The following is a 26,150-nucleotide window of genomic DNA, read 5'->3' as shown; positions in this document are numbered from 1 at the left end:
GAAACACAGCAGCTGTGTTCCTTTGCCTGAAGGACGGTCATGGATAAGAGGAAGTTGAATTCCTACCGCTCCAAACGGCAGAACTAAGATGAGTAGACAGAACTTACAGGGAGGCAGACCTCAACTCCCTACCAGGAAGGTGAGCAAGTCTGCAGAGCTCCAAGCTTCTCACTGCCTTGTGAAGCACTAGGGACGCCATCACCAGAGGTGTCTGAGATGCAGGTGGGATAAGACACCCAGCAAAGCCCCTTCCAGCACTAAGGCTTGGTCACCCTCACTGTGCACCTGGCACCGGAGGACAAGCCCACTTGGGATTCCATTTCTCCCTATACCATCTTCTGTTGAGATCTGTGTGCTATCTTTCTCGAATCACCCAGAGCGTTTGGCATAGCAAGGAGTTAGGATGTGTGGCACTTCTGGGTCAGCTATGGAGAGGTGAGGGGTTCCACTGTGAGGACACCCACATAAGGGAGAAGAGGTGACGGGAAGGTCTGGCCAGGACAGCAGGGACAGTCAAGGGCACCAAGGAAGTGCTCAGCCTAATGCTCGATGACGCCCATGCCTGAGAAGGCCACACTCCCCCCCATCTCTTTGTTCTTTTCACATCAAAGGTAACTGGAAAAGTTATCGAACCAACCAGATTGGACCATGACAGCCATTCTGTATGTTGTGGACGATCAATGGGGGGGCCACGTCAGTGCAGAGGTAGTGATGGGCATCTGCCGTGAGCCGGAAGTAGCCGTCCACCAGGGACACAAAGGACAAGGCCTCCTCGTGGGAAGAGAGCTTTAGTTCCTGCAAGAGAGCAGAAATACCTATGGTTACATCACACGCCTGCCATCTCTAGCAGCAGCTGACTCTCTGGGCAGGTACCCAGTGAGAAGATACTCATGTTTAACACAATGGAGGATGCATGACCCCACAGGGAAGCTCCTTTTGTTGACAGTAAGTGCACCCTTCCATGTATAAATGATTCTGACTGTTCACCACACTCTTTCATTTATTACCTCAAACCTTTTTTGGATGAGGAATAGTGTATGTGGGGGGAGCAGGGGACAGGCAGCTGTGTGGGAGACATGTGACCATGGAGAAGCTGCCCCCTGGGACCAGATGGAAGAGGAAGGCTGATTCAAGGTGGCAATGACGTAAAAGAGTTGAGGTGGGAAGAGCAGAGGGTGTGCAGGTGGTACCCTGATCCTGGCACTACACATTATTCCTGATTATAGAAAAAGAAAGAGGCACAGGTGCTTCACCCCATCCAGAGCTGGCTCAAAAGGTGAAACTCTGGATTTTAGTTCAGGAATGGTCCAAGACACAATGATGAGGTGAGATTAAATCCAGGGATCTCTGAGGGTCTGGAGGAGGCGCAGTCTTACTCACAGCAGCAGAGGCAAAGGCAAAAGAGAAGAGGAGGAGGGAGGGAGTTTTCATGGAAGGAAGAAAAATGCTCAGAGGTGAAGACAGGTGAGGTTTTTGTCTTAATCTTATAACCCTGAGCAGAGATGAGCATTTATTTGAGTGGAACTGTGGGGTCAACCAAGAACATCTGATGAAGGAAGGTATGTAAAGCCATGATTTAGAGCTTTGGCTCACAGAAATACTAACATTAACATACACTGGAGCCTTAAGAGAAGGGCAAAATGACACTTGAGTATAACACTCTTTCCATAACAATGGAGAAAGAAAAGGCTGGTGGCAGAGAAAAGCAGAGACGAGACCAATGAAGGGGTAAGGGGAGAGGGATATAAGCAACCAGAAGAATGGAGGTAAAGGGCTTATAATGAGAATTAGCTATAATGTCAAAGGAAAGGTGCTTTGGGGTTGTAAGCCAAGGAGGCCAAGAGAGGGCAGGACTACCATAGGAATGGTGATCCAGGAAGGAGGCTCTGTGCTAAGTGCGCTTCCTTTCAGGTGTGACCCAGCATCTCCCTGCAGAGCCCCCAAAAGCAAATGCAAGACAGTCTGGCTTGGGTAGCCCTTCACCCAATCACATACAAATGAAACCGTGTAAGTGCTTAAGTCCTCTGAAAGCAGAAGTCTGAATAGAAAGGGGAAATGTCAAGAAGATGCAGACAGAAGAGATAAATCAAGATGTGATTTGATAACATGGTAGCATCATGCTTTCCTGAAAGTGGCAACCAAAATACAGCTTGGAAATCCCACGGTTGGGAAGGGATGGGGGAATGAGATAAATAACAAAAAGCATCACGCAGGGTTAACCCACCAGCTTCAGGAGCCAGTTTATCTGGGTTCAAATCTCAGTGTCTCTATGTACATTTAGGCATATGTAATCATCATTTTTTGTCAAAAATTATCAAATATCGGCAATTTCAAAAGATTTAATGTCACAGTTGTATGACCTTGGATGAGTTATTTAGCTTTTTTATGCCTCAGATTCCTCCTTCATAAAATGGGAATAATAAAATACCCACCTCATACAGTCAATAAGAAAATGAAAAGAGTTGGTATTTGCAAAGCCTTTACAACAGGAAGTACCTGGCACATAGCAGGCCTCCTATTTGTAAAAGAAAAAGTAATGAGGAGATCGAGTATGGGGTTTTTCCTTCCCTCCCCCATCCCCACAAGCACTGTAGCTTGGCACAGAGCTGCCGGCCAGGGTGAACCCTGGCCTAGACAACAGGTGCACCATCTGGGTGCTGCCCTTGACTCTGTCAGCTAGGACAGGTCAGGGAAGGCTCTCAAAGCCTGCATCCACTGGCTGCTGTTCCTTCTTCTTGGCCACATCTCCAGGGTTTGGCCATGTTGAACAGCCAGACCACAGATGTGCCAAGCTCTCCCTCACTACAGAGTCCCTGGGGGAGAGGACACCTTGGAACCCAAATCAGTACAGGCTGGGGCTGACCCTGAGCAAGTTTCTACAGCTCTCCCGAAGTCTCAGATTCCCCACTGGAAGTGGAGCCAAAATCCTGACAAAATGACTTAATATCTATAACACGCTGAATGCTGCTGCTGCTGCTGCTAAATTGCTTCAGTCGTGCCCAACTCTGTGCGACCCCATAGACAGCAGCCCACCAGGCTCCTTCCTCCCTGGGATTTTCCAGGCAATAATACTGGAGTGGGTTGCCATTTCCTTCTTCAATGCATTCATGCATGCTAAGTCACTTCAGTTGTGTCCAACTCTGTGTGATGCTATGGACAGCAGACCACCAGGCCCCTCTGTCCACGGGATTCTCCAGGCAAGAATACTGGAGTGGGTTGCCATTTCCTTCTCCAAAAATGCTGAATAAATAGCATTTATTTCTGTTTTATCCCTCTTGCCATTTTCCATGTCTCCACTAACATCTATCTGGGCTCTTCTATGTCTTCCATCACATTTTTACTATAGCTTTCTTAGGCAATCAATGTATCTTTATTTTACAAAAGGGAGGATGGGAAGAATGAAAAGTTAAAATCACTCATAATACCATCATAAAAAAATAGTTGTTAATATTTGATTATTTCCCTAAGAGCATATGCATGTTTTAAACTTTTTAAAATTGGTTCCATTAAGTTGCATATTCTGCTTTTTTCCATTTATGAAGCATTCTTCCAGATTTTTAAAATTTCAGCAATTTGTTTACATAATATTCTACTACTCAGATGAGTTGTATTTTCTCATTTTCCTATAATCATATATGCAGATTAGTTTCAGCATTTTTCACCCTGTAAATACTGCTGGGATAAACATTCTCATTCATCGACCACTGCCTGCATCTCACTGTTTCTAAAACACAGATCCTCATTTCCTGAATGGAGAGATATGTAGATATTTTTAAGCCTTTTAATACATGTTATCTTGGACATCGAGGAGATCAAACTAGTCAATCCTAAAGAAAATCAACCCTGACTGGAAGGACTGATACTGAAGCTCCAATACTTTGGCCACCTGATGAGAAGAGCTGACTCACTGGAAAAGACTCTGATGCTGGAAAAAGACTGAGGGCGGGAGGAGAAGGTTGATGAGATGGTTGGATGGCATCGACTCAAGGGACATGAGTCTGAGCAAACTCTGGGAGATAGTGAAGAACAGAGAAGCATGACGTGCTGCAGTCCACGGGGTTGTGAAGAGCTTGACGTGACTAAGCGACTAAACAATAACAAATCAAACTGCTTTCCCAAAAGGCATACCCAAAAGACTAATTACTCTAGATATAAAAGGATGGCCACTTGTCCTAAACTGCATCACCAGATTCTTTCCCAGCACTGAGTGTTAGGATTTTGACACAGTAAAATTTGCCAATTTTAGGCAAAACATGGTACTTCCCTAGGTGACTACCTCCACTGCATGGAGCACTGTGTCTCACCATCCTGTCCTTTCCACGAGCAGTCGGCCGTAACTTCCCTGACACAAACATGTTTGTTTTGGCTGGGCTCCCACTTCCCCTGCCAAACTGGCCTGCCTGTCTAGATCATGTCCTCAAGTGATACCAGAAAAGAGGAAGTGAAGTTGAATACTCCTTCCTCTGTCCGAGAGTCACTTGGGTGTGCCTGACACCATGACGAGGTCTGTCACGTGGCCACAGCCACCGGCCCAAAAGTCCACTCAAGTGCAAAGCGGGGCTTCCCACTGACCTCATCCCAGGTGACCCACCCAACTCAGCAGAGGGGCCGTGCAGGAGCCCTTGGGAGAAAACGCTGACCCTCACTCACCAAATTTTTTTTCAAATCCACTAATTTTTGTGAACTGAATATTGATGCTGAAATATCTTTGGGAGGGTAACAAATCCTATCTTCATTTGAAGAACAAAGAACAGCACTAGAATGTACCCAGGTAACTTAAAAACAGACACTGATAATGTCAATGTCAGCAACGGGACTTTTTGGCTTAAATAAGATGATCACAAGATTTTCTCTTGGGGACAGGAACCCTGAAGAGCACGTGCTGCATAACTGTCCTCAGCAAATTCCCCTCCCCCCAGCACCAAACCCAGGCCGAATCACTTCTGGAGGAAACTTACCATTTTTTTGTTGTCCTGTTTATTAATGCTGACCACAGACTCCTTGATTACAATGTGAGTGATCTCAGGGAAGTAAGAAAAATTGTTCCACTCTTCTCGGATTTTGTTTTTTTCCTCATCCTTCTTGTGTTTATTTTCCAGTTTTTTCCGTTTCAGTTTGTTTTTTTCCTTTTCAACAGGAACAATCTGATAAAACGCATAAGCAACAGAGTGAAGCCAGTTTTCTCTTTTTCTATTGGCATTTCTCATTTTCTCCTGGCAAAACAACATAGGGCCTTGCAGCCAAGCAGGAGAAAGCCAGAGTGCCTCGACTGATGGAGGAACTGGGAGAGTCAGCACCCATGGGCTTATTCAGGTCCCACCAGGGATTCTTAGGACCCTACGCTTGGAAAAGACCTTAATGGACACACTGACTAAACTCTTCACATAATCTATAATGTACGAGCAAACTCAGGAACGGAAACAACTGCCTACTAGACACACATCTACAAATCAGGGCCCCCCAGCAGAGCATGGGATTTCTCCTTTTAGAATCTACCGCTGATTGTCTTGACTCAACAGCCATAATCAAGTTGGAATTTTCAAGAGCAGGTATGAATCCCATGCTTGGATAACTTAGGGAGTCATACGTGTCTGCACAAGCTTACATATTTTGTGTAGCAGAGTCTTGGAGACTAGAGATTTGGATAACATCCTGACTCTGCCAGTTACTTAACTAGTTAGGTCATCTCTTTGAGCCTCCATTTACCCATCCATAAAACAGAGATCTTATGTCTTCACAGAGTTCTTAGAGCAGAAGGTAGGTTCTTAATAACACAGTACCCACACTACACAGAAAGCACTTGGTAAGTGTTTGGCATTATTTTAGCATGAGAATAAACAGGAGTATAAAGTAAATTTCACCTTTATGTCAATAGTATTATTTACAGTAATAATAATGATGATAACAGCTATAATTATTTATTGAACATTTATTATACACCATTTATTATTATATAAGCTCTATGCTAAATGACAGTTTTCTCAACAACACTATGAGGCAGTACAGTGTTACCTTTTTATAGATGAATAATGAATATGTGGCTGATATATATGAAGCAACCCTCCCAAGGCCATGTAAATATAAACAGTGGAGCTAGGACTTGAACCAGGTCTGCTGCTGCTGCTGCTGCTAACCAGGTCTATTTAGCTTTAAAACCCATGCTTTTAAACCAATCTGGTCTATTGCCTCATTCAATAAACACCTCAAAAAGAAGCTCCAAATTCAAGAAAAATTACCCTATTTCATGGAGCCAAAGACCTAAATTCAATTCTTGGCACAATCACTTATTAGTTAGTTATGACCTTGGGCAAATTTCTTAGCTTGTCTGTACCTCTTTCTGTTCATCTATGCTGCTGCTAAGTCACTTTAGTCGTGTCCGACTCTGTGCGACCCCATAGACGGCAGCCCACCAGGCTCCGCCGTCCCCGGGATTCTCCAGGCAAGAACACTGGAGTGGGTTGCCATTTCCTTCTCCAACGCATGAAAGTGAAAAGTGAAAGTGAAGTCGCTCAGTCGTGTCCGACTCTTAGCGACCCCATGGACCGCAGCCTACCAGGCTCCTCTGTCCATGGGATTTTCCAGGCAAGAGTACTGGAGTGGGGTGCCATTGCCTTCTCCAAACTATAAAGTAGGGAAAATGGTAGTATCTCTCATAAATTTGTTTTAAGGAATAAATGGGTTAATCCATGTAAATTGCTTACAAAAGTACTTGTACATGGTAAACACTTGGTAAATGTCTGCTATTACTATATTATTACATATTGTATATGCTACATTTCTCTATTTCCCTACAGAATTCAATAAATATTTATTTAGATCTACTGCTACATGGACACAATAAAAGATGAATGATACACTATCCCTAGCCCATGAAACAAACTCAGCTGACAGGGGTGATGAACATGCAAAGAGATAATACCAACAGAATACACAGAGCACGCCATGTGACACAGGATGCTCAGACTAGCCATCTAGCAGCACTTACATGTGGTTTCTGTCTCCACTGGATCCCAAGATTTCCAGTCACCATCACTTCATAGCAGAGAACATTTCCACTATCATTGGGATGGAACCAATTCATCTCATTTTCTGATGAAATCAGTAGCATGGAAGTCTCAAAGATTTCAGCACCATAATGTTTTGTCAAAGTTTCCAAGGTAGCCAGGTATTTCACCTTCAGGTCGTGCGTGGACACACTGCTGTCGCAAATGGTCTTGTTGTTAAACTCCTTTAGGAAATCCTTGAAAACATTATTTATCCGCATCCTAGTGAGAAGGTTCCTCTGTCTGATGGACTTATTCAATGTTTCTGGAATATATCGCTTGTAGCTAAAAGAAAAGTTTAAAAAAAAAAATCTCTTTTTTATGAATAGGTTAGCAGAATAGCTCAGAAACAAACATAAGCCTGTAACCCTTCCTTCTCTGTGCTGCCAAATGAGAAAGGTTCTACTCTCAGAGGTCTTGGAGCAAAACTCAGGATGATAATCATATGGAGATGGAGGTGAACAGGGACTGAAAGAAGAGACAAGTACCTGTTTCATAGATTTTACTGAAATGGAAACTCCTACAGGAATCATCAGATTTTCTAGGTTACAAAGGCAGGCAGCAAAATGGACTTATCTGTTTTTGTTTGCTAACGTCACTGTTCCTTCCCGCATACACTGGTGTTCACATGAACACACTGTTGCTAAGGTTCAGCCAGAACCTTAGCAGTTAGAAAGCCACCTGGAAGCTGTCAAGAGTGATGACAGATGCTTCACACGTTCTACTTGCATATCTATTTGACAGTTTTTCTATAAAGATCACAGGTTGCCTTTATAAGAAATAGGAAAAACACATAAAAGCGAATCAAATACAAAAGATCTAGTGTTTGCTGTGTGCAAATGTCCCAGATATAGTCAGTGGATCAACAGATAAAGTGAAAGATTAGTTACCTATCCAAGTGCTAATGAGAGAGTATCTATGACTAACAGAATCACAGCAAATGGATACACTGGGAGAACAAGACCCAGCTTTAAAAGGGGTATGAACACCCAAGAAAAAAGAGAGCAAGTCCGCTGGCGGTCAAACAAGTGGGGAGACTCAGCCTGAGAAAGCACCCAGCACAGGGGAATCCCTGCCACACTGATAGTTTCACAACAGCAGAAAACTGTGGAGCTTGAAATTCGTCCCCAATAAATACTGTAACTTCTTTTTTAGATTAATGTAACAGAGGGGAAGGTCAGAGGAGAGCTATTTTTAACTTTAGCCTCATGCAAAAATAAAGAGGAGGTGCCCAGAGCAAATGCCACAGAAACAGGAGAAAGTAGTGTAGCATGTATCTCACCAGTCCCTGCATTTCTGAGGAGCAACTGGTGATCCACTCCAGACTCTGGTCAAGGGCAAGGAGATACGAGATGTAACCTTACGAGAAGGCACATGCCACCTATCACAGATAATACGGCTAGAAATAATCCCCTCTTCAAAATGACTGTCTTGGGACAACACAATAGTGCACTGATCTAAAAATTATATTTCCAGACTTCCCTGGTGGTCGAATGGTTAAGACTGTGTTTACACTGCAGGGAGCATCAGTTTGATCCCTGGCTAGGGAACTAAGATTTCCCCCATGATGGCTGGGTGGCCAAAAAAATAAAATTAAAATTATATTAGTATTTCATAGATAAGTGGAAGTTATATAGATTGAATATTCCTTCAGAAGGACTTGCTTGCAAATGATAATTTTAAGTAAATACAATTTTCTTAAGGTAACAGTTGATCGTGCTTCACATTGGAATTAACAGCTCTCCAGTGAACGAGTACAGGCTGGAAACGATAGCAGCTGCATTAGAGCTACATCAAGAAGGATTTTAGGACAGATCCAGCACAAAAGGAAAAAGTGCAGGGACAGATGCCAATGTCCAGCATGGGCAGAGAGCAAGGGGGAGGGCATGTGGGCCACTCATTTGACTGGCGACCCAGCTCAGAACTTTCACCCTAATACAAATTTCTGAGGTCATCAGTCAACATTCATTCAAATTCAGGACACAATTATAATCGTACTACCTTTTATTATAAATATTCTTAAAAAGAGCTGGGCTCTGCAGAGAGCAGTAGTCAGCCAACAACTGGGGTGTATGAGAATGTATAAAAATAACACCATCCCCACAATCAATTCTTCTGCCAGCAGGAAGGTTTACCTGATGTCCTTGGGGAGTTCTGGCAATTGCATCTTCTTCATCATGGCGTAGTGGGAGATGGCCAGCACGGCCATTCCCAGACACTCGTTCTCAATGTCGTGCCCATCCTGCTCCGTCTTGGGGTCTCGAATGGGAGCCAGGCATTTGACCAAATCATACTGTCCCTTTGGAGCAGAGGTGAGAAGAAATGAATCACTGCTTAAGTTTCAAGCATCCACCCACATTTCTGATCTTAGGAGGAAGGTTCCCCACACAGGGAAGTGCTATCCAAAAAGCAATGAGTCTAATGAGATTTAGAGTTTCCCTGGCACCAGACCTCTTTCTCAATAGTTGGGCATGAAAGGCCTTGGGAAATGTTCTCCCCAGGTTAATTCATTCCTTTAAAAGTTATAAAGCCCCTCTAAAGGGCTTCCCATGGAAGTGATGGTAAAAAGTAGCATGTACTAGGCTTGGACTGCACCAGGGCATGGGAGGTGACAGCTGGCTGGGGCTTGATCATTTGTTAGCTGAACTGAGCACCCACCATCCCTCCTAATGTAGATTTACAAAAGGAGAAGGAACCCAGATTCTACACTGGGTCATGACCACACGTTGAGTTTTTTCAACATCTGCTGTTAAAGTTTCCAATAATGTATCCTCAAAATACACTCCCTCACTCATGGAGGTATGTCACACATTCTAAGAGTCCATGAGGGCTTCAGAAAACAAAAATGAAAACTAAAAAGCAGTGGCCAATACCTACCTGTCTTGTACAGAGTAATGACGACACCATCACTGCTCAGTCTCCTTTATTAAGCCCTGACCTGAGCGCTAGGCACTGTGCGAGGTTCCTCTCATTCACTATTTCATTGAATCTTTACAACAGTCCTATGAGGGGGATGCTAACATCACCATCTCTGCCTAACAGATGAGGAATCTAAAACACCAAGAGGTTAAATAACATCACTCACTCAGTTGGTAATTATTGACTAACAAGAACCAATTACAGGCCAGATATTATTCAAGGTGCTAGCAGCAGACCAAACCACATCCCTGATCTCATGGAGACTCCAGGAAAGAAAGAAGAACAAATGGAAATATATAACCTCAAGTAGTTACCAAAATCAAAGACAAGTAGAAGGACATAGCACTGTGGGTGCCGGGGGCCTCATGAGTGTGTGTGTGTGTGTGTGTGTGTGCGCGCGCGTGCGTGCGTGCGTGTGTGTGGTGAGGGGTGGGGGCAGTGGGTATCAGACCCGCTGTGACTACAGGGCTGCGGCTCTGCAACACGGAGACACAGTCACACTCGGTCTCTTCTCACCGACTGCAAGTGGACCAAGCTCTCAGGAAGGGACTGTGAGCCTTTCTCCAGCTTGGAAAGAGACAGACATGAAATCTGGGGTGGTGGTCCTACATCAGGAAGACACTCGCTTTCCCTGAAGCAACTTTAATGGGTTTTGGATGAAGGGTTCTCACAGCTGCCGTTCTCCTTTTTTCAAGGCAGGACTTCTGGTTTCTATCAGTAAGAAAAGGACACTGACCACTTCTATAAACTACTGAGGACCAACAACAATCATCGCTGCCAGCAGTGTGTGTGGAAGAGAACAAAATTCGAAACTATTTTGTCTGGCTGTGATTTTCTGTAAACATCACTGTACAACTACCTCAAGTAATTCATTCCTGAAGCTCTGAAATGTCAGATTCTAATGTCATACTCACTCCTGAAGTATGGGGCACTCTTTCTGTATACTTTCGCTTCCAAAAAAGTAAAATAATCTATCTCAGGCATGAATATGTGTAAAAATGGGAGGCTGGATTCAAAAAGGCCAATGTAAAAATGGCCAAGTTCACTTTACTTTTTCCACACAGTATCTGCCCAGGGCTGTGCTGTTTCACTTCTCTGCAGTCTCTGAGGCCACTCCTCAGTTACGTTATGGAAAGTACAATCAATAACTAAAGCTGTATAGCAGATGAAGACTGTAACACAAAACCCAAATGTGAAAAACTACATCCTAAGGAAATATTAAGGAGACACACAGTCAGAAATATGTTTGAGGCTGTTTTGTAACAGTGATAGTGTAACAGAGGAAAAAAAACAAAAAGGTTTAGAAACAATGATTAGTTAAATGAAGGCTGGCTTTTCCTCTGGATTCCAGTCTCATACTCAACTTCCTACCAGGAATCTCCACTTGCACATCTCACAGGTATCTCTGAAAGAGAGCTCCTTGTTTCCATGCCCCCTTCTCCAACCTGCTGCATCCATTCTTTCCTGTGCAGAGAATCACTCCATTATCTGTCAGACACTGTCCAAAACAGAAACCTCAAAATCATCTTCGATGCTTCCAATACCCTCAACCTTTCACATTCAACTCAACACCAAGTCATATCAAGTCTATCTCCAAAATTAATCGCAGATCCATCCATTTCCCTCCAACTCTACTGCCACAACACTAATGCTACTTGGCACCCAAGGAGCGGGGAGGCCAGGGGTGTCATAAATATTCAGCCCAAAGTGTCAGCAGTGCTGCTTTTGAAAAACTTTGTTCCTTTCCAAAGAAATACTTTCCCTACTCCTCCCTGAGAAATGCAGACACTTTTTTATTCTTCAAGGCTCAGTACAAATGCCACGTCTTTGGAGAGACCTCTGGTTATACTATTTAAATTAGCTCTCCCCATTGAAACCTCCCTCCTCATATTCCTTACGACAAAAGCTTTTTCTTTTATAGAACTTTTCACCATTCCTTGTGTATTATCTATGTATCATTTTATCTGCTTGTTTTGTTTGTCCAACTCGATCAAATATCTGGGGCTTGCAGAGACCATGTCTGTCTTGCTCACCACAGTGTCTGCAGCAGCTTAGCAAAAGTACACAGACACTCAGAGTAAGATATTTTCAGATACTACAAGTGCATGGTACATATCTGCATGATAAAATCAGGAAGCACACAAACAAAAATGCTAGTTATCTCAGGTTAATATAATTTAGGTGACTTGAACTTCACTTTCTGGCTTTCCTCTAGTGTCTAACCATCTCATTCACCACTGCTATGACTCAGAGCAGCCACCTCCTCGTCCTCTGTGACTGCTGAGAAGCACCTTCATGACCAGCCCTGCTCAACGACACCTTCCCTCACTTAGAGCTTCCCTCTGCTCTCGGCGCAGGAGACACCACAGAGAGGAAGTGAATGGGGTAGGGGGAGCAAGGGATGGGGAAAGGCCCACAAGTGGGATAACCAGCCCCCACTGGATGCTGAACTGCCTTCCCTTCCCCTCACCTGGAGCAAGTCCAGGGTCGGCGAGAACGACCCACGGAACAGGTCATAGTGTGTCTAAGCGGCCACCATGGTTGGCTGCACCAGGGAATCTAACCCCTGCCATGTCTCACCCACCCCACGAACTCCAGGCTCCCCTGGGCCCAAACGTCTACCTGAGCAAACAGATACTCCAGTGAGCTGGCGTCAAGGAGAGGTGTTGCATCTGGAACTTTTTTTTTCTCATAGCCATTTTTCTGCTTCTTTGGAGAATGTCGCCATACTGATTGTTCGTTGTCATTGGTCCCATGCCAGTTGGTGAAATAGAACCTGAAAGGCAGGAAGATGAAGGTTAATCATGGGAAAGAGGACCTTGGCGTGCATGGGAGGGGTGTCCTGGTTCTACCTAGGGTGATCAGTGTCACAGGCTAAACTTCCCTGAGAAGTAAGCAAACAGACAGACCTTTCATCTGGGTAAGCACTTCACTGTTTATAAGGTCCTTTTCTTTCATTCTTACAAAGCACTCTGTGAAGAGCGTCCTGCCAGAACCTCGCCTATGACTCAAGGAGATAAGGTGACTTCCCTAAGATCACGGAGATAGCGCCTCTGACTTTCCACTATGTCTTCCTAAACAGGAAAACACTGCTGACTAGAACTAGATGTTAGCCCAGCCACTCGCTCCACCTTTAGTGATGCCAGCCCACCTTGAATCCAAGACCTACTTCATTCAGCTTAACATTTCTGAAATCTAGCTTCATCATATAGTTAAGACATACAGTTAATATAGCAGTGTTTCCTATTTCTTAGATTGCTGGGACTGATACTTACAGTATCTTACAATGAACAAAGTTTTAAAACAGAAGAAATACATGAACACTATTACAAGCATCAGCTGCAGTGCCCACTTTATATACGCTATTGAATGCTTTCAGCAATTGTACAAGTTATAGTTTCACTGCTTCCATTTTATAGAGGAGGAAAACTGAGGTTCCAAGAGGGTAGGTGACCTAAGACCAAGAGCCTGCTTTCTCCACTACTTCTTTTCTTTGCCACCTCTAAGAGAAACACCAGGAATTCTGGAAGGTATGAAGGTGACTAAGCCAAACTGATCCAGGACAGCTTCAGGTTACAGACTCAGTGGGTCCCTGGGTCTCTCTCCCTTGACATGCCCATGTGCTGAGAAAAAACCATGATAGCATGAGGAAGGAACAAATAAAATCTCCTCCTCAAAACGAGCAGCCATTGAACCCAGACACCTGTCAGAGAGCTATCCTGGCAGAGCCTGGGGCATGCAGGACCTGGTCAGGCTCTGGAAGGCAAGGGGTTCTCAGGCACAGCCCCTACCTGCTGTGAATCCCCTGTCTAGAAGCAATCAGTCAAATTCGACAATAACCTCAAAGTAGCAAACAAGAGGGCACATCTCATAGGTAGGGCTACACTGTGACTTTCATGGCCCTCACACAGTTTTCCTTTCCTCCATAACAAAAATATTAAAGGTAAATATAAATATAACAACTGTGGTGGTATAAAGATGAATATAATCCAGGCTGGATTACTTTTTTTTCTTGACTTAAACGAAATTAAAACACTTCTGTGGGGACCTAATAACACTGTGGACCCTAGGCACTGTGCCTCATAGCTAGGTTTTTCTTAAACATGAGAGTCTCAGGTAAGGCACAATGGAGGACCAAGGAAGAAGCTTCCCCCACTGCCAGGGGCAGTGACAGGGAAGGGCACAGGGTTGGGAAGGGAGTTGGGACTAGAATAAATAAACACCAGGCAGGCTATGGAGTCTGGACCAGACACAGAAGGCAGAGGAAAGGCCGCGAGCCAACCTGGGTGACGCCGTGAGCTTCGTGGGGCAGAGACCTCAGCTGTCCTGCTCATCACTAAATCCCCAGGGCCTGGCACAGAACAGGTAGTTAATACACACTTGTTGGATGTATGAACAGCAAATGAATGACCTAATTCAAGAAGTAGTCATTAAAATGAAAAGGATGGGTAAGAAATTACTTTAAAGGTAAAATCAACATTTTACAACTTTTCAGTGATTTTATATAACCCATCTTTTATGTAACTTACCAAAGTGACTAATAACTCGACTGTAGCCTTTGGCATCTCTCTCTCAGGCAGAAAAAGCCATGTCTCTACCAAGTCCACATGCAGCATAAACCGCAGCTACAGGACTGTCCCCGTCCACCCTCCCACGTGAAAGCAGAAGCCTGTAGCCCTCAGCTGCCCAAGAGGCTGGCATTCAAGCTTCCCCCAGGCTGAGAAGTCTGCTCTTCAAGGGCAGAACAGAGCACAGGCCAGGAGGACTCCTCTAGGATTGGCTGCCCTGGGCAGGCAGAAAGTAAGAGGTGAACCAGCTCCAGCAGCTAAGCAGGAAATCTGAAGCTGGGGCAGAAAAAGAGGGACAAGGCCATGGCAGACTCCTCTGACCACTGAGGGAAATCCAAAATGGAGCATTCTCATCATTCATACAATAAGCTAGTGACCTACTGTAAGTTCTGGGGGGTCCTGCCTGGGAGGAGACAGGTGAGAGGTCTAAATGGGATGATGAAGACAGTAACTTAGAGCTGCTGCTGCTAAGTCATGTCAGTCGTGTCCGACTCTATGCGACCCCACAGACGGAAGCCCACCAGGCTCCCGTCCCTGGGATTCTCCAGGCAAGAATACTGGAGTGGGTTGCCATTTCCTTCTCCAGTACGTGAAAGTGAAGTCGCTCAGTCGTGTTTGACTCTTCGCGACCCCACGGACTGTAGCCTACCAGGCTCCTCTGTCCATGGGATTTCCCCAGCAAGAGTACTGGAGTGGGTTGCCACTGCCTTCTCCAAACTTAGAGTTTCCAAGTGCTAATTATGTGCCAAGCACTCCATACACAAAGGCTCAAAGCAGGCTTCTCACAAAGAGATACGATTCCCAGGTGGTGCAGTGGGAAAGAATCCACCTGCCAGTGCAGGAGATGCGGGTGTGATCCCTGGGTCGGGAAGATCCCCTGGAAAGGAAATGGCAACTCACTCCAGTATTCTTGCCTGCAAACTCCCATGGACCGAGGATCCTGGCGGGCTATAGTCCATGGGGTAGCAAAGAGTTGGACACAACTGAACAGCTAACATTTTCACTTCTGGGCTTCCCAGGTGGCGCTAGTGGTAAAGAACCTGCCTGCCAATGCACGAGACATTAAGAGATAAGGGTTCGATTCCTGTCTTGGGAAGATCCCCTGGAGGAAGACATGGCAACCAACTCCGGTATTCTCACCTGGAGAATTCCACAGAGGAGCCTGGCGGGCCCCAGTCCATGGGGTAGCAAAGAGTGGGACACAACTGAAGAGACTAAGCATGCAGCACACATGGAAGATTACCTGGGATAATGGGATAAAGGGATGTCAAGGGTGGAGGAAGCTATCTGAACGAGCAAAATTGATAACAGATTTTCCCTGAACCAGGAGGAACCATGGATTTCCCATATCCCCGCTGAGTCTCTATGATAAAGAGCCACACACCCAGCATACCCCTTTGGGGCTGAACGAGGACATTTTCCAAGGTTGCCGTCTGAGTGCTGTGAAACCAGCCTTGCCTTGGAAGCCTTTTGGTAAGACGTTCAACAAGATAAGGCAATGTACAACATCTTAACTACAGAAAGGCTGAAGGGAGCCTAAAACAAGGCTGGATCTCTGGAAATTGCCTATAGTCAGAGACTGACAGCTCTCTATTTGATAAGACAATAAAATGAAAAAAACCTTTGGATTAGTGACTGCCAAAATCAACATCTTCCATAAGCAACAAGGATATATTGTATGGCACAGGGCAATATAGCCATTAATTTGTAATAACTTTAAATAAAAAATTCTGAATTGCAGGGCTTCCCCGGTGGTCCAATGGTTAAGACTCCACTTTGCAATGCAAGGGACACCAGTTCGAACCCTGGTCTGGGAAGATTCTACATGCTATGGAGCAACTAAGCCTGTGAGCCACAAGTATTGAGCCTGTGCTCTAAGAGACCAGGAGTCTCAACTACTGAGCGCTCAGGCCGCAACTACTGAAGTCCGTGTGACTATCGCCTACACTGCACAGCAAGAGGAGCCACTGCAGTGAGAAGCCTGCACACCACAACAAAGAGTAGCCCCCTACTCACCACTCAAGAAAGCCTGCATGCAGCAATGTAGACCCACCACAACCGAAGAATAAAATAAGTAAATCTTTTAAAAAATATATTGAATCATTATGCTGTACATATGAAACAAATTACAAATTGACTAGACTTCAAGAAAAATATATAAACAAGTGTAACAACGGAAATGTTTCAAGAAAAAAAAAATCAACACCTACCTAATCGCTAGTAAGACAAAAACCAGTAAGTACACTCAAGACAGAAATTGTACACTCCTTTCAAAATTAATTATTAAACCTGGGCCACCAATTCCTGATATTACAACATGCTAATGGAAAAAAAATTAAGGATGACCTAAATAAATGTAGTATGATAATGGACTATATTCTCTTGCAGAATGATGTGGAAGAATACTGCAGGAAGGAAGGAGGGAGGAAGGGATCATCAGACAGATAGACCCACCAATGAGAGATATGCCTTCCTTGCAAGTTTTTGAGAAAACTATACTACAGTTGATTACACAGTCTAAACTTATGTACAGATATTATATACAACAAATTCTCTTTAGGTTTCTATAGAACCTGACTAATGGATAGTGAAATTCATTTAGATAAAAAAGCAAGAAAATATGCTTTTTCTTAAAAGGAATAAAGAATATGTCTTATATTAAGATAAATCATAAAACAATAGCTAAAAAATTATCTAAAAGCAGAAAACTACAATTAAAGTACAAAAATACTGCCCAAAATAGAGCTGGTATTCCACTGAAATAGTCACCAACATTTATTTTCATATGACACCTTCTTTAGTGGTGAGATGATGAGGTTTCAAAATTATGTAGTTTGTTGTAATGCAAATGTCTTAGCTTAGGGTGGGATCTTTCCAAGTTCAAAGGGTTTGTGGTAACAAGGCAATATCCTGTTGAAGCGCGATGTCAGGTACCAAGTCAAGGTGCCAAAAATGAGGCAGCCATGAACTTCCTGGCAGCGAATGGTAACATGAGTGCGTGTATCCAACTCTGAGACCCCATTGTCTGTTGCCCATCAGGTTCCTCTGTCCATGGGATTCTCCAGGCATGAATACTGGAGCAGGTTGCCATTTCATTCTCCAGGGAATCTTTTCAACCCAGGGATCAAACCTGGGTCTCTTACATCGCCTGCACTGGCGATGGGGGAGGTGGGGGGTAGGGTGTCTTTACCACTAGCACCACCTGGGAATGCCCAACGGAAATGGGGAGCTGTCAAAGCCAGCTTTTCATTATGAGGCATTCACGACCAACCAAGAGGATTCTAGTGCTAACAAGACGAGTCACTATATATGTAACTTTGAGTAACTCACTTGTCTTTTTTGGACATCAGTTTCCCCTAAAAAACAGGACGAGCTGAATCAAGCAAACTCAGGTCCCTTCCAAGTCCCATATTCTACCATTCTAGATTCTGAGTCTAAAAACCTAGAGGGAAAGAACTAGAACTGAGTGACAAGCCTCCTTCCCAGACTTCAGAGCTACAAATACATGCTTCAATGTTGGGTTGCAGAGCCAACCCCCAGGCCACAGAAACAGGATTACACTCTGAAAAATAAATCCAAATTTAGCCAGAAGGCTCAGCTGGGTGAGATGAACATTTCCCTAAAGCTGGGGCATGAAATCTCATATTACACACACTTCTCAAGGTGAGACCAAGGGTGAGTAAGGAAGGAGGAGAAAAGTCAGCCTAGGATGATTATCAAAGAACGCACATCTGGTTCAGCTTCCGCTGAGAAAAACACCCAGCCATTGCAGAATGGTAATAACTCTACTGACCCCTCAACGGAAATAGCAGTTAAGATACTGTGGAGAGCCTCTGAGATCCCCAGGCTGTTCTACATGACCCTGTGTTCCAGTAGCACCTGAGCCAACTCACTGACTTAATCCCCTCTAGGCACATTAAGATCCTTTTCAAAAAGGATTCACCCTATTTTTCAGCTTCTCTGCTAAATACATGTGTGAACCTGTGGTTAACTAGTGGTAGGTGGTTTAGTTGCTAAGTCGTGTCTGACTCTTGTGACCCCATGGACTATAGCCCTCCAGGTTCTTCTGTCCATGGGATTCTCCAAGCAACAATACTGGAGTGGGTTGCCATTTCCTTCTCCACAGAATCTTCCCAACCCAGGAATCGAACCCAGGTCTCCTGCACTGCAGGCAGATTCTTTACCGACTGAGCCAATGGGAAGCTTGTGGTTAGCTAGTATCTCATAAATACACTTCCAATTCAACATACAGATCAAACATGCTTATAAACTCAAGAGATTATAGTGATGAAGTACTGACTATGTCACCTTAGGAGACTATGTGACACTTAACAAAGTCTACAATATGGGAGGAAAGATAAAATATTCACTACAAGAAAAATTATAGCCCCACTAGATGAAAGTCCTCAGGCAGTGGATTGAAACACCCACCTCTTTAGAACAAGACCAAGCTAGGATTTCTAGGTTTCCACTTCAGGCAGTGTTTCTCAAGCTCTCTAGTAAGAAACATTTTATTATACAATGATCTAGTACATATAGATTATGTATTAAGAAACATTTTGTTATACCATGACCTAGAACATACAGATTATATATTAAGAAACATTTTATTATACCATGACCTAGAACATACAGATTAATCTCAAACTACAGCTCTAAAAACAATATTCTTAGGTTATGTACATATGCTGATATTATCTATTCTCATCTATCTCTCTCTCTAAAAAAATTTCTGGTCATAACTCTCTAAATTAAACTCATAACCATAATTCGCTGAATAAAAAACTCTGCTGTAAGGTACTAATTCTATTCGAAATACCCTCTGTTTTTTAATGATTTCTTTTCTAAAATGCAACAGAGGAAAGTGATCAAACTCATCTGGAATTGTTTTCCAAATACTGAAGAAGTCCTTTCTCATAGCAAGCAAATACAAAACTTACAGATCACAAAAATGACTACACTGCCTCTTGGTAAGTGACTTAGGTCTCCAGGCTAACCGTCGTGCGTCCCTGCACACGGGCGGTTGGCAGGCACTCATACCTCATCCGGTAGTGGAGCCGGAGTGATGTCTTGTCATCAACGGTGATGGTGCGATTTGGAGCATACCAGAGCTTGGTGTTCTCGTCATACAGGGCAAAGAGGTTGTGACACAGAGGAGAGATACCTGGGGAAAAGTAAAGAATGAATCAGAAAATTAAAGACAGATAGATCTGGCCATCTTTTTTCAAAGCACCACATATGCAAAGACCAGCAATTCTTTCATTCAGAAAGAATCCAGGTCATATTTGCAAGGACTTCCCTGGTGGCTCAGATGGTAAAGTGACTGTCTACAATGGGGGAGACCTGGGTTCGATCCCTGGCTCGGGAAGATTCCCTAGAGAAGGAAATGGCAACCCACTCCAGTACTGTTGCCTAGAAAATCCCATGGACGGAGGAGCCTACTGTCCATGGGGTCGCAAAGAGTCGGACATGACTGAGCGACTTCACTTCACTTCACAGGGCTAAATACAACTTCCAACCATGCACAATCAGGCAGTTTTAAACATAATAATAAAAAATTATGGCTCCCCAGGAATATGGACTATAGCTCCTGGCAAACCAGGTAAAAAACCATCTAAAAATAAAAGTCTAATAATATTTCTCATCACAGTGCCTGTGACAGTCTTACCAAATCCTGCTTCAAAGAAAAAAAGGCCATCTGAGAGAGTCCCAGACCCCACCTGTTGCGCACCTTGCTAATCACAGTGAGAAGCACTCTTAGAATTTGAGAAATCATTGATCTCCTACAGAGTATTTAAACAGTTCTAACATACTTTGATTACACATTAAACATGCAAATAAGTTCCTGGCAGTAGCGTGTGAAATGTGTGTTAGAATAAATAACCAAAGTGATTATCCGTGATTAAAATCTATTACCATTAATGGTAAATACACTTTTGAAGTACTCTGTTTAGTTATTGAAGAATTTTTACTAGTAGCCAACTAGCAAGAACATAACTTGACAACAGGTGGCCTTGCCTCCCTATCCAACTAACTAACCTCCTTTGATACAAGAATGTTAGAAGAGATTAGGGAGATGATGAAGCCAGGAAAGTACCTTTCCACTCAACTTCTGAGCCCGTGATTAAAATTATACACACCTATAATCTAAAAGTGTAGGGGAAGGTAGGAGAATGATTACAAATAATCAATTATTGTTGATATGTTCATGTGTGGTCAAGCCTCAAACAAAGATACAATGAACTTATATGGCAAAAAAAAGGGGGGGAGAGGGGGACATGAGGTAGCTGGCACTTGATTCCCAACTCAGATACATGAAGAGAGACAGACACTGACTGGGACCCCCACTGACCCTGCCCACCTAGGCAAAGACTCTCTCCTATGCATACACTAAGAAGTTACAGGTTTCTTGGCTTCTTCACGCTTCTGCTGAATACCTCAACTTCTGTTTCTCAAGTTATTTGTGAGTTACTTCTTCAGAGTTACACTACTCCATGTAGCAGAGAAGATGGAGCTAAACTTCAAAGAGCATTTTCCCTTGGGAACTACAGTAAATGGCTTTTGGATCCAGTATTACTAGGACTATACTTAGGTAAACAACAGATTTTCATTCATAAACTGGCTTCTGTGGACTGGTCTGGAAACCTAGCTTTTCTTTATAGATACACGTATTTGAACTGATTCAGACAATATCACTACTTAAAAATAAGAAGATCAAAGATACCTACACAGTTCCAACATTTACTGAGGGCTTTAGTATCAGGCATCAGGCTAACACACTCTACATCTATTACCTTTTAATTCTCCTAATACCTCTTGTGGTTAAGTATTATTTCTGCCATTTTACAGATGAAGAAACTCTGAGATTTAGTCTGATTCAAGGTTGTTCAACTAGTCAAATGCAAGACTGGCATTCAAACCCAGATAGAGCTACCGAGGTGGATAAAATAATGAGAGATAAAAGAACAAAAATCTATCCTATCTATATTGGTAAAAAATGAGAATACTGCCCCCAAAACATCATGTACCATAATAATAACAATAGCTACAAGAATCTGTGGTATTTCATATTCCTGTATTAATTTCTGCAACAATCCCCTGAGTTGGTTACAAAAGCTAATAATCATCCTCTACAGACTGGGCTTAAAAACTGATGCCCCAAACTGACCCTGAGCCCAGAGTAACAGGATACAGGTGCTGAGTCTGTTTTCATATTCACAGGCTCTCCCTCTCACCTCTCGTAACAGTAATTCCTCGACCTCTCACTCACTGCAGTCCAACAATTCTGCACAAATAATCCTTGCTAACAAACTAAGGTTCATACCTGCTATGCTAATGGCAAGACGCTTGGCTAAGAGAATAAACACCATAAACCAAACCTCAAGAGAAAGGGGAAAAAATGTTTTTAAAAATGTCTTAGAACTACCAATTTACATCTAGTTGTTTGGCTATTAATAATTACAAACACTTTTAAAGCTGCTGTCACACCAACCTCTCCCCTTTTATTTGAACTCTGGTATTTAAAGAATTTTAAGCAGAAAGACAGATCAGAAAGAAAATGGGTTTTCTAGATAAACCTAACTCAGAGCTAGCTCTGAGACAAGGTAGCTTATTCTGAAAACAGCCATACAATCCCTCCGCCAACCCCATTGTAATAATTCTCAGAGTTGCTCTGAGGAATAAAGATAATGTAAGTAAAGCATGGATCAGGCTACCTGCCATTATAGCTAGTGAATCCACCATGATGAAATGAGTTGATTTTTTAAAAACAGCTTTACTGAAATTTACACACCAAAAAGTTCACCCATTTTAAGTGTATAATTCAATGAATTTTTGTATATTTACAAAGCTGTACAACCATCACCAAGCTCCAAGCGGATTAGATCTTTCAGTCAATTAACTTTACTTGTCATTTAAAAGCAGGTAGGCAAAAACTGCCAATGACCCCAAGTTTAAAGGATAACGAAAGGGGCTTTATTTTGTTAGTTTGGTTTCCCACCTTCTGAGGGCAATAGGCTAACTTTGGTAAGACAAGCATCACTTTAAAAAAAAAAAAAAAATATATATATATATATATATATATATATATATAAAAGGATTGTGTTGTTTACAGCTTCACTGTCCTTCCTTTTCACAACTTGGCAATCTGACCAAGCCACAAAGTGACACTTAACTTCTCACTTCAATTTAGCATCACGATATTGCTGGGGCGGGGAGGGGGGTGTCAGACACAAAAGAGGCAGGCCATGGAAGCATAAGGATAGATCACACTTTTCAGAAGTTTTAAACTATTAACATATTGAGAGATGGTACTTACTGAGCTTGTAACTTTGTGCTTTATTCATTTAGTGCTGACATTATTCCAATTTCATAGATATAGGGGAAATTAGAAAACTAAGCATCATTTTCTCAGACCCCATTAGTGACAGAGAAGGAATAAGTCACCTTGCAGTGAAGACAGCAAAAAGTGAAATTCTCAGAATTAAATTCACCGGCCTAAGGTTGAATGCCAGTCAATGGCTGAGGCTGGGCAGAACAGCTCAGTCCCAGAGCCCACCCCTCTTTCCATCCGGTGGAGCTGCCAGGGGCAGAGACCGGGACCTGCTAGGGCCCTGGGCAACTGCTGGTACTCACAGCACTCCTGCGCCGCCCGGATGCACAGCTCCTCCGCTGTGTACTCTCCGCCGCCCAGCCGGAGGGGCTCCCTATCCGATAGGTAGAAGAGCACTTCCACCCCCGGCTCAGGGGCCTCCAGGTTCATCTCCGCCTTCTTGGAGCTCCTCATTTTAGCACAGAAAGCCATGGCACTGCAGTCCTCTTTTATATTTAGATACTGGAGTGGAAAGAAAACGAGATTACATGATCATTCTAGGCGCTAAAAGTTGGTCAAAGAGTGTTTTCAAGGGAAGTAGATATGGTATTAGATAAGGACCTCCCTCCTGCCCCTTCCCTCCCTGAAAATCATATGCATGGGAGCTTACAGCAGGAGCAACCATGGAAGGTAATCAATTATGCATTCTAATAAATAAGTTATTGTAAGACCATATTCTTAAAAATCAGAGTGATTTTTGACATGACCTAAATTTATATTCTTTATTTCCACACAAGTTGTAGCTGAAAAATGTGCCTCATTCTGGAACCACTGATGTTAATGTTACTAATATTCCTGCTACCACTAGACCTGCTGGCACAAATTATACTGCCTTTTAATTTTAATTCTATCTCCAAGTAAATGACAAGCTCAGTGAGGGCATTAACTATCCTTACTTATCTTCATGCCCCTAGACTCTAACTCGGGGCTGGCTCTGAGACAGTGCACACAAAAGGACTACAGACTCATGTTCATAAACCACATGGACAGGTCATGAGAATTAATGAGTGCAGCCAGGCCCCTTCACCCCACAGATGGGGAGGTTGATGGGCAGCACTCTATGGCACCAGAATGTGAGCGCGAAGCCTTGCTTTCAAAGGTCAGAACCCACTGGTGCAAAGTTTGCAAATAAGTTACTGACCTGAGCCCCCTTGGTGGGGAGAGCAACTAGAATCAAAGAGCCAACCTCAGCAATTTAACCTTGGGTGCAGAGAGAAAAGAGGGGGGAACTAGAGAAAGTCTTATGTGTTCTTTCTCCCCCTCACCCCAACACTAAAGGCCTCAAACTAACTTCTCTGACCCCAGGTTCCTACTTTCCTCCTGCCTACCAAGCCAACCTTCACTTAGCCTCCAAAGCACACATCAGACCCTCTAAAGACTCCCCATTAATCTAGAGACCAACTCTAAGCTCCCAATAGAGGCCTTTCCTCACCTGGCCAGCTAGCTTCATGGGCCTCATCTCACATCACCCTCAGTCTCTTACTTCAGGCTTGAAATCCACAAAGCTGCCATCTTCCTATTACCCACCCCCTAATCCACCCACCACCAATGTAATCTTTTTCATTTTCCTGCCTTTGCTCAGGCTGATCCTCCACCAGGAGTACCTTCACACCTTATCCCTTTCATGGCAAACTTCAATTTTCTTTAGAACTCAGCTCGGATATTACCTCCTGCAGGAAGCCTCCACTGAAACTCCATCCCACCTCCCCATCTCCTGAGTTAGATGCCCTCTCTCAAACTCACCACACTGCACGGAGCACACTGAATTACGATCCTCTTATTCGCATGTCTGTCTCTCTCTCACTCCCATGTGCTATGAGTTCCTTACGGACAAGGACTATGTCGTCCATCTCTGTATTACCAGTGCCTAGCACAGAGCTTGCAGGATGACCCAAAACAAGTTATAGAAGGAGGGCCACTGTCAGTTCTCTTCATCAAATTCCTGTGCTTAGTCTATTAGCTGCCCTGGTGAAGAGATACTTACAGGAAGGACACAAACCAGGTACTCTTCAATGCCACAAACTAACAGGCATTTGGTTTTACTTGTTTAATCACCAAAGTAAATCTGAAGATCAAATTTTTTCAAAGACCAGGCTGAAAGATTAGATTGTAACTCATCTTAAGGTTCAGATCAACTATCAAACAAGAAAGTTTTAAAACCCAGTACTAGGCCTCCAACTCTACCCTCCAATCAAAAATAGAGATGAAAAAAACAGTAGCTCAAGTCAGCTTCATAACATAAGAAAAACCTTTCTCTTTAAGACTCTTAACAAACATAGCAGGAGAAGAATTCAAAGATGGTATTATGCCCTTTTACCCTAAAAATATAATCAGGCAAATATTCATAATTATATATGTAGAAGATGTGGCACCATTTGAAATAGAAAAACAAAATACAATATCCCACAGGAGAGGGCTCGGTAAACAAAATTAAGAGTATCAACACGAAGGAATACTGTGAGGATGTTCAGTTCAGTTCAGTTACTCAGTTGTGTCTGACTCTTTTGATCCCATGGACTGCAGCACGCCAGGCCTCCCTGTTCACCACCAACTCCCAGAATTTACTCAAATATATGTCCACTGAGTTAGTGATGCCAACCAATCATCTCATCCTCTGTCGTCCCCTTCTCCTCCCACCTTCAATCTTTCCCAACATCAGGGTCTTTTCAAATGAGTCTGTTCTTTGCATCAGGTGGCCAAAGTATTGGAGTTTCAGCTTCAACATCAGTCCTTCCAACAAATATTCAGGACTGATCTCCTTTAGGATGGACTGGTTGGATATCCTTGCAGTACAAGGGACTCTCAAGAGTCTTCTCCAACACCATGGTTCAAAAGCATTAATTCTTCAGTGCTCAGCTTTCTTTATACTCCAACTCTCACATCCATACATGACTACTGGAAAAACCATAGCCTTAACTAGACGGACCTTTGTTGGCAAAGTAATATCTCTGCTTTTTAATATACTGTCTAGGTTGGTCTTAACTTTCATTCCAAGGAGTAAGTGTCTTTTAATTTCATGGCTACAATTACGATTGGCAGTGATTTTGGAGCCCCAATAAAGTCAGCCACTGTTTCCACTGTTTCCCCATCTATTTCCCATGAAGTGATGGGACCGGATGTCATGAACTTTGTTTTCTGAATGTTGAAGGTTTAAGCCAACTTCTTCCCTCTCCTCTTTCACTTTCATCAAGAGGTTCTTTAGTTTTTCTTTACTTTCTGCTATAAGGGTGGTGTCATCTGCATATCTGA

At 43.3% G+C, this 26,150-nt stretch overlaps 1 protein-coding gene across 12 annotated transcripts in view; it reads right to left on the bottom strand.

The window, feature by feature from the left end:
- JAK1 (Janus kinase 1) overlaps positions 1-26,150 on the bottom strand; it is a 149,457-nt gene that overhangs the window by 31,652 nt on the left and 91,655 nt on the right. For 10 of the 12 annotated variants that reach the window (XR_014052677.1, XR_014052676.1, XR_014052675.1 and 7 more), the window contains 7 exons: positions 23,165-23,363; positions 19,571-19,694; positions 12,585-12,738; positions 9,179-9,342; positions 6,986-7,328; positions 4,959-5,144; positions 638-795 (listed from right to left, as the gene is read on the bottom strand). Coding sequence is in view for 9 of the 12 variants with exons in the window: in XM_081486545.1 (XP_081342671.1) it covers positions 638-795; positions 4,959-5,144; positions 6,986-7,328; positions 9,179-9,342; positions 12,585-12,738; positions 19,571-19,694; positions 23,165-23,363 (1,328 nt within the window). In the remaining 3 variants the exon portion in view is untranslated. The remainder of the gene's footprint in view (positions 1-637; positions 796-4,958; positions 5,145-6,985; positions 7,329-9,178; positions 9,343-12,584; positions 12,739-19,570; positions 19,695-23,164; positions 23,364-26,150) is intronic. The other 2 variants (XM_081486547.1, XM_081486548.1) reach the window with 1 other exon arrangement.

The sequence above is a fragment of the Giraffa tippelskirchi genome, chromosome 5 (genome assembly GCF_054371585.1).
Source record: "Giraffa tippelskirchi isolate mGirTip1 chromosome 5, T2T-mGirTip1v1.2.pri, whole genome shotgun sequence".
NCBI lineage: Eukaryota > Metazoa > Chordata > Mammalia > Artiodactyla > Giraffidae > Giraffa > Giraffa tippelskirchi.
Note: the sequence above shows the minus strand (reverse complement) of the source record. Positions and strands in the feature narration are given on the sequence as shown.